This window comes from Dunckerocampus dactyliophorus, chromosome 20 (assembly GCF_027744805.1).
Source record: "Dunckerocampus dactyliophorus isolate RoL2022-P2 chromosome 20, RoL_Ddac_1.1, whole genome shotgun sequence".
Lineage (NCBI taxonomy): Eukaryota > Metazoa > Chordata > Actinopteri > Syngnathiformes > Syngnathidae > Dunckerocampus > Dunckerocampus dactyliophorus.
Window position 1 is genome coordinate 16,024,358 of NC_072838.1, and position 14,929 is coordinate 16,039,286.

Here is a 14,929-nt window from a genome sequence, read left to right on the forward strand (position 1 = left end):
GCCTTAGTGTTGGTACACAAAGAGTGGTCAAAATATTAGAAAGAGCTCTAAAAGAAAGAGCAATAAAAGTGGGATGGCACACAAAGCTAGAAAGACGAGCACACGGACACACAGAGACTCCTCATCCTAATCCTCCAGACAATGTCAGCCAAAAGATGTTTATTAATAACCCAACTGGGGCCCACAGAGGGGAATTACTCACATAGTCACATACCCCGCCCCCCTCGCCATATATGAGCTTGTCGTTGCCACTGTACCCCTCTCTCCCAGGAGACCCCCAATTATAGGCACCACAGGCCAGGTGACGGAATACAGTTACAAGGCCGGAATGTTGTGTTGCTTTTGTGTTTCTTCCACCTCGCCGAGCATCAGTCAATTTATTAGGTACTTCCCACCGCTATTATTAGTACGGTTTAGTACAGCACAACTGTAAAAACTTCCCTGACAAGGTAAAAAAAAAAAAAAAGTATGGATGAACTGTAATGGTAAGTAAGCATGTTAGATGTTCAGCCATCATGCTAGCCACTCCACACAAACACTCTCTACAGGTTGTTTTTTAAATATTTATACATTAAAAAATATATATTATATGATTCTAAATCAAATAAAAGTAAACCCAAGTCAAATAATAATTAAAAAACAGAAGAGCAATGATTTTTCATTGATGCTGGGGGCCTTAACTAGTCTTCACTAGTTAATATGTTGTGTATAGCACTGGGAGAATGAAGAGTCAAGGCTAATGTTATTCTAAAAATAATAAAAATTAAATAAGCAGAATTGCGATGATGCTGCAAGAGGTCTTAACGTGTTAAATATTTCAAAATAATATAATATTGTGCTGGGCCAATAAAAAGTGAAGAATAACGTTATTCCGCAAAAATGAAAAATCCAAAATTCAAACAGAAGGTAAGTTATATGACAATGACGGTGGGAGGGGTTTTAATGGGGCGTCTTCAAAGTGAGGTGTGGGGGTCATTTGCGGCCCTTAGCTAACTTGTTGTTGGAAGAAATCAGTAGCAAAGAAAGAAAAAAACAGCAAAAAAAGATACTGTAAGGAAAAAATCTGAAATGTTCATACTAATAACTAATGATAAAACAAAGCTTTGTATTTGAATATATATATGTAAAAATGTATAAAAAAAGCCCACTCCGCCCATTTAAAAAAAAATAATGTGTCATTTATTCCTGCGGGGGGTCTTAAAGGTCTGGGGTTTTTTGTATTCTGAAAAATAAAGCACTCAAGCCTTTTAAAAAGAGTCACTAACACGACCCTCTGCTGTATATTTTGTATTTTTTAAATTGAATGTATTTTAACCTCTGGAAAAAAAAAAACAAACTTACTTTACATTAACAGAAGTTTGTCCATGATGCTGGAAGATCCTAGCGCCTACAAATCATCCAATCAGATGGCTGTGATGACATTCCCTGCGCACGCCTCCAGGGGGCATAACTGGTGATGATTTCCTGTCAGGTTAACTGGTTGAATTGTCCACTTTGATTCTATTTCATTCCACATGTAGCAAAAAGATGGGTGTTACCTTGTGTTAACCGAACACGAAGCAGGAAGTGAAGTCACAGACTTGCGCTGAGTGGATGGCGACATTTCACTTGCTGGTCGGATGTGTCTGACATGTTGTTGCTATTGAGTCAGAGCCATCGGAGCTGAATTATGTCCCAGTGTAAACTCACTCGGTGTCAGATGAGATTAGAACTGCTCGCTTGACGGCGGCAACAGCTGTGAGTCAACATGCTAAAGCAGCAGCATTACATGGGATTAAAGAGAAAATATTTTCTTTTTGTTTTTAAGGAGATATTTGGATGACGGTTAAAAAACGAGAAAGCGAGGTCACCGGAAGAATTAGGTGGTTGTTTTGTGTCTCATGTTGAAAAATACACAATTTGAGTGCACAGACGGAGGGTGCGGCCTTGTGGATGATCCCCAGGATTCTCCAAAGTGGGAGTGTCACTTCGTCCAAGCCGTATAAAGGCTCGCCTTCCATCTCGGTCAGAGTTTGGTGTCTCATCCACATCGCCAGGCCGTCCGTCCGTCCGTCCTCATCTCGTCGTCGTTCTTGTTCCAAAAAAGAAGAAGCATCCGCCAAAATGGAGGCCATCAAGAAGAAGATGCTCATGCTCAAGCTGGACAAGGAGAACGCTCTGGACCAGGCGGAGCAGGCAGAGGCGGACAAGAAAGCGGCAGAGGATAGAAGCAAACAGGCAAGCTAAGAAAACACGATAGGAACATAAAACTACAAATATGGCTTCTGTTTTAACATGTGTGTTCTCCTAGCATGAGGACGAGCTCCTGCAGATGCAAAAGAAGCTGAAGGGGACAGAGGACGAGCTGGACAAATACTCCGAGGCACTGAAGGATGCTCAGGAGAAGCTGGAGGTGGCCGACAAGAAGGCCGCTGACGTGAGTAGCTCGCCGTAAACCGCAAAAAATACCGGTTTTGTCATGTAGTTACTCCTACCCGGTAACACCACTGATGTCAGTCTAATATTGTCACACAGTATGATAAAAGCCGCCGGTGTAAATCAAGCCTCATCAAGCGGCTCCTCTCCATTGCATTCCATTCTCCTCATGCTCTGGATGGAGACCACCCCCCCACCAACCTGACAGCTGTGTGTGTGGAGGGGGCGTAAGGATTGAGAGGCCTGCTTAGGCCATGATGTCAGCCGCTAAACCTCGACTCTTAGCTTAACAATGGCACCACTCCTTTTTAGGTACATCCTTCACCACCACCCGCTACCCGCAAGAGTATCATTTTAAATGGCGCCACATTGGCAAGATTGGGTTTGTTTTTAAGCTAAACGAGTAAAAACCTGGCTGTGTCATTCATAGTATTGGCCAAAAAAAATTACTCCATTTTTTTACGACAAGTACCACCTCCGAGTAGCATATCTGTACCGTTCTTACTACCCCCGCATCACAGTTTAGCTTAGAGTACGTGTCTGGTACTTGTTATGCCTTATGCCATCTGTGGCATAAGGACATTCATATTTCAACTCCTTTTCAGCCAATATTTGGTTAATACATTTGTATTTGCATGATTAATGTATATGTATGTGTCTCTAAGGTCATTTTGGTTTTATTAAAAAAAAGAAAATCCTGAGTACCACTAGATAGATCCTGCGTACCACCCGTGGTATTTGCACCACAGTTTGAGAATCAATTTGAAATATAGCACTTGTTAAAGGCCTGATATATCCAATTATTGCCTTAATACTGCAATATAAAGGTGAAGAATTAAGTTTATCCCACTGACTGAACAATTGTCATTGTTTTGTAATATTAATATAGATTTTTGAATTTGTTCATAATGTAGTTATAAATAAAAACAATGTGTGAGTGTGTGTGTGTATATATATTATATACTGTACATATATATATATTTTTTAAAATAAATTTGTATTTTTAGGTAAATGTATAAACACTTAAAAAATACATTCATAATTAATGCATTATAAACAATAAAAAATAATATTAATGTAATTTTTTCCTTTAAAATAAAATGCAGAATTATTTTAACTAATTATTTTACAGTATTTCATATATAAAAATGATATTCATATAGTTGTAACATAAAACATGTATTTTTTAATATTAAATAATGTCATCTAATTTCATCATGCAAGTGATATAAAAATATGTGCCTTTTTTAAAAAAAAAACGAGGGACCTTTCTTTGTTGAAATTGGCTAAAACTGGCATTCAAAGATGCCACTGAGTAAAGACATAACTGCAAATAAGTCACATGATCAGTCATCTGACTGTAAATGATATTTTTCATTCTTTAACGACATTGCTGCTTGGTTACCACTTGGGCCTTGTTCCGTCATACCTTCATCTGAAACATCAGCATATAGCCTACACTAGTTTGACTCAGCCTGCATCATGTGTGTGCGTGCGCACGTGTGCACCCAGGCGGAGGCGGAGGTGGCCTCCCTGAACAGGCGCATCCAGCTAGTGGAGGAAGAGTTGGACCGAGCTCAGGAGAGGCTGGCAACCGCTCTACAGAAGCTGGAGGAGGCCGAGAAGGCGGCCGACGAGAGCGAGAGGTGATTTTTTTTTTTTCTGCAAAAAAAAAAACCTTCATAGGAGATCCGAGAGACAACTTGCCATTCATTAATTTACACTGTGCTGAATTCATACAGGTGTAATTTACCAGCCGATATACATTTTAAAACATTTTTAAAAGATTCTGTATTCTTAAATGCCTAAAACGGCAACGCCTCACAAAAAGTGAAATATTTGTTCCTCACACCTAAAAAAGTGGCATTAAAAATGCCGTTTTTGATTCATCTTACATTAATCTTAGCATAAATTAATACAATCCATGTTAGGATTTCATTTTGGACAACTTGCCAGCTTTTTTTATTTTTAATGTTTATATTTGGCCACCAGATGGTGCCACTTTTTCCCATTCCAAGCATGCAGCACAATTCCCCAACTTTTCTGCAAGGGTGCCTTGCCACTGAAATAATAAGTATGCATCGCTATTGATGTTTGGAATGGTCTGTATGGTCTGTATAAAAAATATGTTATCGGTATTTTTTAATTAAAAAAAACAAAACAGCTGCTTGATGTAAACACACTAACCTTTAAAGCGTTAATCCCCTAAATGCAATGTATATTTCAGGCAGAAGTAGGTTTAAAAGATTAGCTTGTTTAAAATATCAATATAGGATATTTTTACAGCAGTTTTGGGGAAATTGACTTTTTTTGTCATGAGGGGTAAATGTGAGAGAATTTTAAGAAACTCTAAGAGGTTAAAGTTATGGTGGAAGATTGGGTGGACATGGTCGTCTAATGTGCGTGCAGAGGCATGAAGGTGATCGAGAACAGGGCTCTCAAAGACGAGGAGAAGATGGAACTCCAGGAGATCCAGCTGAAGGAGGCCAAGCACATCGCAGAGGATTCCGACCGCAAGTACGAAGAGGTGAGCTCGCTCTCCTCTAGGAGGTCGAAGGTCACACGGAGCTTCAAATATTAACGGTATGACCGTTGTGATGCGTTCAGGTGGCTCGTAAGCTGGTGATCGTGGAAGGGGAGCTGGAGCGCACAGAAGAGAGGGCCGAGCTGGCTGAGGCGTGAGTGTCTGTTCTTCGCTTGTTATTTATTCACTTCTCATTGCTGCTTTTGGTGTGATTTCCTTTTTAATTTGGCTAGAACAATCACATGGACATATCCAAAACACTCACTTGACAAGCCACGCCCCCTTAACCAACTTTTAATCATGTCTATGTGGTAGCTAGTTAGCTTCCTTTCTAGCTAGCTATTGACTGTAAAAATAATAATAATAATAATAAAAGGACTATAATGTATCTGCTATATTTTCTTGGCTTTTTTAACAGGTGTAGTAACAGGTGTTTAGTAATGAATGTTACAATAATTCTACGTCCTACCACAAACTAATTATGGCAAAGACCTAGCATTTTCATAGCAGGTACACAGGCTAACATGTCGGCCATCATGGTGAGGTAATTGTCTGCCATTTTGGTGGTGTCTTCTTGTTGTTTGTTTTTTGGACCCTTTTACGCATATCTCATACACTTGTTTCCACTTTTTTTTGTCCCTTTGTTTTGTTCAACCGAAAATTACACCAGAAAATGCGCAGAGCTTGAGGAGGAACTGAAGAACGTTACCAATAACCTGAAGTCCCTGGAGGCACAGGCTGAGAAGGTGCTTGATTATTTACAAGTAGTAAAAGATGAACCCAAAAGTAAATTGTAACTGTCTTGTATTAATTTGAGCTATTTGTCCACACAGTACTCTCAGAAGGAGGACAAATACGAGGAAGAGATCAAGATTTTGACAGACAAGCTGAAAGAGGTAAAGGATCACAGTGTTTTTACACTTTAAATGCCTCTGGATGGTGGATATGTTGACATTTGCATTGAATTAACATTAGGCTGAGACCAGAGCGGAGTTTGCTGAGAGGTCTGTGGCCAAACTGGAGAAGACTATTGATGATCTGGAAGGTAATGCCTATTTTTGACACTCACACACTTTTTAAAATATTAAATGTACAGGTATTCCCCACTATTGAATGATAAAGGAAGATGATCGATAGGAGAACATATGGACTTGGTTGCACGGCCTAGCCTTTAGCCTTGTCGTCAGGCGACCACAACCTCCGTGCTTTCATCTCCTGTGGTACCGCCTCCATCTCCCTCTACATTTGTAGGCTACGTAATCCACACTGCTTACCTGGTGTAATTCCAGTAACGATTTACGATTAGCTTGTGTTCACCTCACTGCAGGTTTTGAGGCCGGATTGTAACAGAGATGGCTGTCGAAAGCTAGTTCTGCCGCAGCCACACATGTATGCTATATTATTATGCTGCACATTTATGTTTTATTATGACTGATTTATAAATTGTTACTGACTTAGGTTGAATAAGAGGGATCTTCCGCAAAAAAAACCAATCAATTTTCAGAGAGAAATTGCACAAATGGGCGGGTTTTAAATAAGACATCCGCGAATATGCGGGGCTGCAAATGCTGAATTGTGACTATGCAGGGATCCACTGAATACACTCAGTGGTGCTGAAACAGCATATTTCTGTTATATTGTCATGCTGCTAATCCCAGCCCGTTGCATTGTTTCTTTGCACAGATGAGCTTTATGCACAGAAACTCAAATACAAAGCCATCAGCGAGGAACTGGACCACGCGCTCAATGACATGACCTCCATGTAAGCATTCCCTTAAAATCCTTCCATTTAAGATTGTTTGTTCCAAAATACAATAATCCAAATATTTTACAAAAAAACCCATAAATACCATTATTTAATATGGAATTTTCAACTTTTTTTTGTTTCTAGCTAAACACCCCTGGAAGCCCTGCCCGCTCCTAACACTCTCTCTCGGCTCAAATCTGACCCCTTCCTCTCTCCTCTTCCTCCATTCCTCAACAACTGTCGGATGTATGTTGTTTACAGCACTTTCACACCTTTTCACATCCGATCTGTTCACAACAAGCAGCAGCAAATTAGGTGCAAATCAACCCTTTAGTTGTACTACTTTGTGTTCTTTAAAAATGTTTAAACAGGGGAAGAAATGCTCATGGTAAACTGTCTGTCTGTTTTTGCTGCATGCACTACAGTATTTAGAACTGAAGACATTTCAGCAAGTGTGTTTTGGGATGCTGACCATCTCCTCTACTTACAGGAGGCCCTCAGTGAACTTAACATAGCATCAGGGTCGCAGGTATGCTGGAGCCTATCCCAGCTGACTTTGGGCGAGAGGCGGGGTACACCCTGGACTTGTCGCCAGCCAATCGCAGGGCAAACATATAGACAAACAACCATTCACACTCGCATTCATACCTGTGGACAGTTTAGGCTCCAATTAATCTTTTTTGGAATATGGGAGAAAACCCACACACGGGGAGAACATGCACACTCCACACAGAGATGCCGAAGCGGAGATTCGAACCCTGTGGTCAACATGCTAACCACTCGGCCACTGTGCGGCCCTTGATCCAATTAATACAAAATAATAAAAATACACCATAAACTGCAGGGATTTTTTAAATATATATATATATTTCAGACTAACAAAAATAAACTGACAAGTGCATTTTATGCTTTTTTTCCAGTTGCATCACAGGGAAAGAATTAGGCCGTAAGAGACAAATGCAGCTCATTTTAACAAACATGCACACAATTTCTATATATACTGTATATATATTTTTACACAATTTGTATGACTAGACGGCAGAATGCATCATTAACACAAGGCAAATGATAGTGTCAGATCATCCTTAAAAGCCAGACAGGATGTTTTTAGCGTATGAATGGATAAAAGGTGTTGAACTACATTGCATTAGCCACGATACACAGGAGGTGGCAGCCATGATGCCACGAAAATAACATTGAGGTAGGAATGTTTTTCTGAAGAATCAAGACGAGAAATTGGAGTATACGGTGCACTAAAAATGTGTATAAATTGCAGCAAAACATGTTTTTTCCCCACCTCTTTGTTTACGAGTATGTCCATCAGTGGACACAATAATTGCATTTGGTACTGCCTGTGCGTGCAGGAAACACATTAAACATTGGATACACTATTTCACATGCCGTTTTGTATCAAAAATGTCCAAAAATCCACAAATATTCCACTGTTTCGTGATATGCAATATATATAAATGCATATATCCACAGCAAGAATGAACCAGATTCCAAAATAAAAACAGTCTATTCCTTAATTTCACCCCACAAGGCCGAAAGCTGGTCTGTCAAAGATGCTGCACTTTGCTGCCCCTTCTGGCCAACTCTATGAACTGCTACTGAGTCTTCGGCGCAGCAGAGAGGCGGGCTTGCTTTCAAGGTCCTCCACGTCGCTTTCGCACTGTCTCTGCGGGACAGCGTCGTACATTTAGGCACTCTAGTGAGTGCATTTGTTGGGAAGGTTGAGATTTAAGTTACCTCAGGTGGCTCAGAGCTGCCTTTGCACAGGAGTTTTAAGCGGACCAGGCGGTTACACATCCATACCATGTTATAGGACATCTTGCCATAGGAGAGAAGTTGTTATGTTATGACAACAGTGCAGTGCGCTAAAATATAGGATAATGCACAACAGATACCTTCCATTTCCTTCTGGCGTTGAACTTCTTAAAGTTCTTCATATTGATCGAGGATCGGTTCCTGTTGGCCATCTGTTTGCGTGTGATGGGCTGCAACAAAGTATTTGGTAGTCAGCACTTAGAGATCAGAAGCAGTTCATGTTTTTTTTTAGGAACATGGAGCATGGAGTGACAACCTTGATCCATGGATGGCGAAGACAGTCCTCAGCTGTCAGTCTGTCACTAAAAGTAGAGAAGCCACTTTAATGTCACTGACATGCATAAAGCCACATATATTACTTAAAACACACACTATATCCTCAAACGTTTGTTATCTAAAAAGAACATTTTCAAAAAGTTGTCGTTGCAGTTTGTAATTTGACCAGTAGAGGGAGCCAATATTGTATTTTGCGCTCGGGCTCCCCCTCCAGCTAATAAGGTAAAAATAAAAATAAAAAAGGACTTTATAAGAATAATGCTTCAATAGAAGCCAGTAGTAACAGTGCAATTTATCACTTGACTCAATTAAAAGTAGGCAAAAAGCCAGATACTGTTGTATTTTGCTCCAGGACTCCACCTAAAGTCTACAAATAAAATTAAATAAAGAAGATTTAAGACAACTTTGTGGGAAAACAAATCATAAATAAAAGGGAATAGAGTAGTATCAATGCAGTTTGTCACTTGACCATTAGGAGGTGCCCAAGACGAAAGGACTAATACTGTTTTATTTTGCTTTTGGGCTCCACCTACAATTTATAGGATTAGATAAATAAAACAATAAAATAACAGTTACTGAAATAAAATGCAATGAAATAAAATAACAGTTGCTAAAATAAAATCAAATAAACTAGTGACAAAAAAAGAATGAACTACACCCACCTGGGATTTTTCACCAGTAGTTTCTGAATGAAGTCTTTGGCTGTGGAGCTGGTGGTGCTGAAGTACTGCGTGTCGAGCCGGTAATTCATAGCCAGGACATTCTTCAGAGTCTCTTCATCAGTGTCTCCCTGGAACGGCGACAAGCCGCTCAAGCTGAGGACACAGCATATAGGGACATTACCATGTGGGATCCAATGACACGTTAGTTGCATTTCCATGCCATGTGAAGCACTTGCAACTTACAGTATGTAAGTAATAACTCCTATGCTCCTGCAAGGGGGGCAACACGAGAAGAAAGGTGCGGAAAAGGGCCGTTAGAATCACAATATTATGAGTTGTAGACGTAATAACCGTGCGGGACACACAATGTGCAAGGACAGGAAGTGCAGCATATTCACCACATATCTGCCGCTGTGTTCAGGGCTTCACTGTTAATCACCTCGGGGGCTGCACAAAACAGACGCAACAGTTAAGAAGTTGAAGCACCCGTCGAGCTGTATATGTAGAACTGTTCACCACCAGCAGCAACCGTGTTTCACTGGGATCATGGCGCTAAATCCAATTACTGTGACGCCATTAAAATGGATTAACAAAGCCAACAGTGTAAGCCAATGGGTTTTTGTCTCACCGATGTACTGAGGGGTTCCACTTGTGCTCCTGTACTCCTCCCCTGAGTTAAAACGGTGCGCAAGGCCAAAGTCAATGAGTTTGATGTTAGGATGAGGACACTCTTTGTCCGACAGCATGATGTTTTCTGGCTGAATGAGAGACAATGTTGTTAGAAAGCTAACCATCATGTCCAAACGTTGTCTAACGGCATTAGAAACCTTGAGGTCAAAGTGGGCGATGTTCTTGCTGTGCATGAAGCCCAGTCCGTTCAGGATCTGCTTCATGAACTCGATGGCTTCGTCTTCCGTCAGGTTCTCCTTCTCGGCAATGAAGTCGAACAGCTCGCCGCCGCTAACGCTGCCATTTGAAGTGAATGAGAAGTAGAAAAAAAAAAAAAGTAGGAATACATGGTTGTCCACGACCACAATGTATCCCACTGGGCATGCACAAAACGTACTGTGTTGCTTGTGTTTTATTTTTCTGACAAATACTCCACATAGTGGCGCTAAACCTCATAAATCAGACTGACTTTTTTCACACAGCTCGATACGCTTGGCAAAACACCCACTGCACCTTTAAAATGCTGTGCCCGATCACCGTGAAATTTGGCACACACCTTGAGGGGACTGCTGAGCACATGTGTTTAAAGTTTCAGCAAGATTGGTTAAAAAACATGGCCGCCATCTATCAAAACCTCTTACTTTGCAGCTAATTGTCATTGTCACGAACCATGTGCTAAATGATTATAAAACGTTGATGGGATCTGTATTACATGTATGTTAGCAAGTCTTCTAAAGCATTTGGAGCTAATGGGACTAAATCAAAAACATACAAATGCCATCTTGTCAACTCACATCTCCAGAATGAGCACCACCTCCGACCGACTCTCAAAGACGTCTTTCAGAGCGACGATGTTAGGGTGCTGTAGAGCTTGGATCACCTCCACCTCCTGCTCCACATGGCTCCTCTCCAGGCCCAGACGGCTGCACGAGGTCTTGCGAAGCTTTAGGAACTTTCCCGCCCAATACGTCCCGGTGGCCAACTCGCGAACCCTTCGGACTTGACCAAAATGTCCACTGCAAACGGGAGACAACAGCAGCATACACAAAAGTATGTATGGCGTCCCACAGTGGTATATCCTCGGGGCCCTTATGTTGAGCATTAAATGGAAGCGTACCTTCCTAGTACTTCTCCAATCTCATAGAAGTCTTCCACATTCTCAGGTTTGAACACGGCCATGCCGATTCACTTCAGGTTGTTTCTTGAGTCCGCTTAATTCATATTAAACCTCAAGTGGCTCATGGTCCTCCAACACAGACGTACCTAAAAAGGCAAAACAGCTCTTTGGTTCAGCGCACTTGATCATACTGAGAATGGTTGATATTTTTGTTTTTGTAGCTCTTGTATTAGATCCCTCCCTTTCCCATTGACCTCTGTTATCATAGTGCAACCCTGCCTTGAAAGTATTATGACATCAGCTGTTGAACATCCACTTCCTGTGCCAGACTTCCCTACTTGGCACACTACAGAAGTCAATGTGAGTGCAGTTAAAAAAAAACAAAAAAAAAAACTGTTTCAATACAGCGATGAGTCTGCCACAATTTAATTTTTAAGAAATACAAGAGAACAAAGAACAATACTTTCAAAATGGACATGTACTTACTATGCTATGGTATACCTTCATTGCTAATTCCAAATATGGTCAAGAGTTGCTTTCCATTGACCGTGACTGTCACTTTCACTTCAATGCTAATACTGTTGACTGATTCCTGTTACACAACGAGTCCGTCACACTTCGGGAATAAGGGAGTGGTCACAGATGAACTCATTTTCAAGACATTTTTTGGGTGGGAGAAAAAATGCAATGTCCAAAGTTTCACCCTTGATGCTAAGGAAACAATGATGTGTTCCAAAAAAATGAACATTTTGGACAACAGCCATGTTTTTTTGTTTACTTTCGACTGGAATTCTTTGCACTTAGGAGGGACCAAGTGCAATATCTCCAACTGCTCCAAGTCAAACTACTGATTACTTTTCTTGCCTTACACGTTCTAGAAACATCCCGCCCCCTGCTGGCAGAAGAATAAATCAGGCTTCGCTACACGTTTTAAAACACAGCCTGGAGCTCTGTCCATCAGTCAGCTACAGAAGTTTGATCATTTTGTTTTTCTTCATCAAATAAGCTAACCTAGCATGATGTTGCTGTTAACATGCAACTGTAATGTTAGCACTGTAGTTATGCTATTGTTGCCAACCATTGTGTCCTCCAGTCCCACTCCTTAATGTGATATATGTCATCTGTTCCATTGGACAAATGTAGCATTACCGTGTATTTGTAGAAAGTGGTAAAGTGAGCAATAGGGCTTCTTCAAAACAGGCGTGGACAAACACAGCTCATTAGCATTAAAGCTACAGGCGCACTAAATTGTCTGTTCCCAGCAGGGCTCACATTAAACACTTTTAAAATGGTCTAAATCCAGCATCAAGGCTTGAAATATACTACATTGTATTGTGGGACCTCTGAGACTTAAAATCATTGAAAAATAGTGAGACCTTTAAATAAGCTATGGCAGCTACGACAACTACTGTTGTATCTTTTCACGTTTTCCTCTCCTTGGCATATTACGTCACAAACCACACCTTGAAGAAAGCGTGCTGTTTAGGAACAAGGAAAATGATGAAACGCAATCCAGGAAGTCCATTTTATAGTAACGCATCGTTGCTCTTCAGTTTGTCTTGACATTGTTGTCTTCTTTATTCCGTTAACCGAGAATGCTTACATGCAGTATTACGTAGCAAGGCAGCGCTTTCGAAGGGTGCTGTCACTTTGTGTGTCACCACGCGCATGATTCAAATGTGCTTTGCCAGGGCTGCCTGTGTTGGCAGTTGGCACCCCCGCTGTGAATCAGTCAAACTAATGAGGACTTGTCATGTTTGCTGCGCTCTAAGCTCGGTTCTCTGCGGGTGCACATATGGGAAACATGGTCTAAGAAAAACCAAATTGAAGTTGAAATAGCTTCATGTGTGGTGTCTGTACATGCTCTGGTCCATCTCACCAAAACACCCCCCTTGCTTTGGAGAACCCAACCTGTTGTGACATGTAGAGAAAACGGGCCATACAAATCACGGCAGTTTTGTAAGTATCTACAGTAATACAAACGATAAGATGAATATATTCTCACATTTAAATGAGGAAGAGCACTTGACGGTCCCAGTGGACTCCAGTGCGCAAGACATCCATGTGGAAGTGTGCCTAGAAACAGAGTGTACTCACCCGGGCGGAGGGCTGCTCTCGTCGGCTTGGTTCCTGCCAATGGTCGCTTCTACGCACGACTTATCTTCACGCTGCTCGCTGTCACAATGTGAACGCTCACGTCGTCAACTGGTCTTTCCGGAATGCGGAAAAGGTATGCATGTCGTGATACCTCGCTGATGTCATGTCCGAATTACCGTCACACACGGCGAGTTTCTAACAAGAGGCGTTCACGGTACCGCCCCTCCGGTGAACGAAGCCGCCGTTCCTTGTTTCGCTCTAAGAAATTCAGAGTCACTCACTGGCCACTTCATTTAAGCGAAGAGCCCCGTGTGAGTGAACTCCACTTCCGGAATAGGCATGCTTTCAAAATAAATCCGATAGTACTTTAATGCAGCAGAGCTCTGTAAGACAAATAGCTATTTCAATGAATTTAAAAGAAGTACTGAATAAATTCGATTTTCGTTGAAAAGCTAAGTTATTTCAGGAAATTCCTCCCAAAAAGATAATATCCCTTACATTTATCCTGCTACAGGGAAATATTTAACTTAATATTAATAGTTTCAGTTTATATATCATTTCATGTCAATTTCCTCACTCCAAACATGCAAATACACCCCCCAACTCTCTCTCTCTCTTGGAGTCAGCCATGGCATCAGGGTGAAAAAAAAACATTCTCCTCCCATTTCATGTGGAAGTGGTAAGCTTTTGGTTTCTTAATTTGTCCTTCATATCATTTCATGTTAATTTCCTCACTCCAAACATGCAAATACACCCCCCAACTCTCTCTCTCTCTCTTGGAGTCAGCCATGGCATCAGGGTGAAAAAAAAAACATTCTCCTCCCATTTCATGTGGAAGTGGTAAGCTTTTGGTTTCTTAATTTGGCCTTCATATCATTTCATGTTAATTTCCTCACTCCAAACATGCAAATACACCCCCCAACTCTCTCTCTCTCTTGGAGTCAGCCATGGCATCAGGGTGAAAAAAAAACATTCTCCTCCCATTTCATGTGGAAGTGGTAAGCTTTTGGTTTCTTAATTTGTCCTTCTTCCCCACTCCGTTTGAAAGCCTTTCTTAAGTTTAGAATAATTAAATTGGAAGCTAACTTGTTAGCTTGCTATGTTTAAGCGGTGGCCATCTCTTGTGTTGCTGCAGTTACTGAGTAGCCTAGGCATTGTAGATGTGCAATGTGGTGTAAACAAAGAATAATAGGAGCGTAAAGGTGACTATAGGGGTGTTATTTTATCTCTACAGGGCTCTAATAATGTTAAAAATATTACATATTTCGAAGGTGATAAACAGGTTTTCAATGCTCTGTGAAAATATTCCATTTATTAATACTAAATCCCGCTTAACAAAAATTCATTTATCGTGGTTGAATTTGGAACCAATTAATGGTGATAAATGAGGGATTACTGTATGTAGTTTTTGCATTTTACTGTTACAGTATATACTGTACATTTCACATGCTGCACCTCGTGGTGACCACTAGATGGCAGTGTTGATGTGTTTTGTGACGATTTTTTTCTTTGTGGCGGGTTTCTCCTTTTTGTTAGAATAAAGAAGTGATTTGTTCTAGTTGATTAATGCCTCAGGATGCTTAATCCTCCAGCAA

General features: G+C 40.9%; 2 protein-coding genes across 2 annotated transcripts; one reads left to right on the forward strand and one right to left on the reverse strand.

Annotated features, from left to right (window-relative positions):
• Window positions 1-1,985: 1,985 nt before the first annotated feature.
• Window positions 1,986-7,079, forward strand: tpm3 (tropomyosin 3). The gene is made up of 10 exons (XM_054763778.1): window positions 1,986-2,217; window positions 2,291-2,416; window positions 3,928-4,061; window positions 4,825-4,942; window positions 5,023-5,093; window positions 5,610-5,685; window positions 5,773-5,835; window positions 5,915-5,984; window positions 6,623-6,701; window positions 6,831-7,079. Exons 1-10 carry the CDS (start codon window positions 2,104-2,106, stop codon window positions 6,832-6,834), a joined length of 855 nt encoding a protein of 284 aa, XP_054619753.1. The 5' UTR covers window positions 1,986-2,103; the 3' UTR covers window positions 6,835-7,079.
• A 463-nt stretch (window positions 7,080-7,542) lies between these two features.
• Window positions 7,543-13,627, reverse strand: si:dkey-240h12.4 (death-associated protein kinase 2). Its single transcript, XM_054763777.1, has 12 exons — window positions 13,335-13,627; window positions 11,238-11,383; window positions 10,915-11,136; window positions 10,279-10,417; window positions 10,080-10,209; window positions 9,850-9,898; window positions 9,695-9,721; window positions 9,452-9,604; window positions 8,770-8,815; window positions 8,594-8,683; window positions 8,436-8,516; window positions 7,543-8,364 (listed from the first exon to the last, which is right to left on the reverse strand). The coding sequence occupies exons 2-12, from the start codon at window positions 11,297-11,299 to the stop codon at window positions 8,284-8,286; spliced, it is 1,080 nt and encodes a 359-aa protein (XP_054619752.1). The 5' UTR covers window positions 11,300-11,383; window positions 13,335-13,627; the 3' UTR covers window positions 7,543-8,283.
• Window positions 13,628-14,929: the final 1,302 nt, after the last annotated feature.

Bases quoted from the DNA above. Each gene is read 5' to 3' on its own strand.
- tpm3 (XM_054763778.1), top strand. From the start codon at position 2,104: ATGGAGGCCATCAAGAAGAAGATGCTCATGCTCAAGCTGGACAAGGAG. The intron at 4,943-5,022 runs GTGAGCTCGCTC...TGATGCGTTCAG, and splicing joins CCGACCGCAAGTACGAAGAG to GTGGCTCGTAAGCTGGTGAT. The intron at 5,094-5,609 runs GTGAGTGTCTGT...AAATTACACCAG, and splicing joins AGGGCCGAGCTGGCTGAGGC to AAAATGCGCAGAGCTTGAGG.
- si:dkey-240h12.4 (XM_054763777.1), bottom strand. From the start codon at position 11,299: ATGGCCGTGTTCAAACCTGAGAATGTGGAAGACTTCTATGAGATTGGA. The intron at 11,137-11,237 runs GTACGCTTCCAT...TCCCGTTTGCAG, and splicing joins ATTGGAGAAGTACTAGGAAG to TGGACATTTTGGTCAAGTCC. The intron at 10,210-10,278 runs GTTTCTAATGCC...TCTCTCATTCAG, and splicing joins TCGCCCACTTTGACCTCAAG to CCAGAAAACATCATGCTGTC.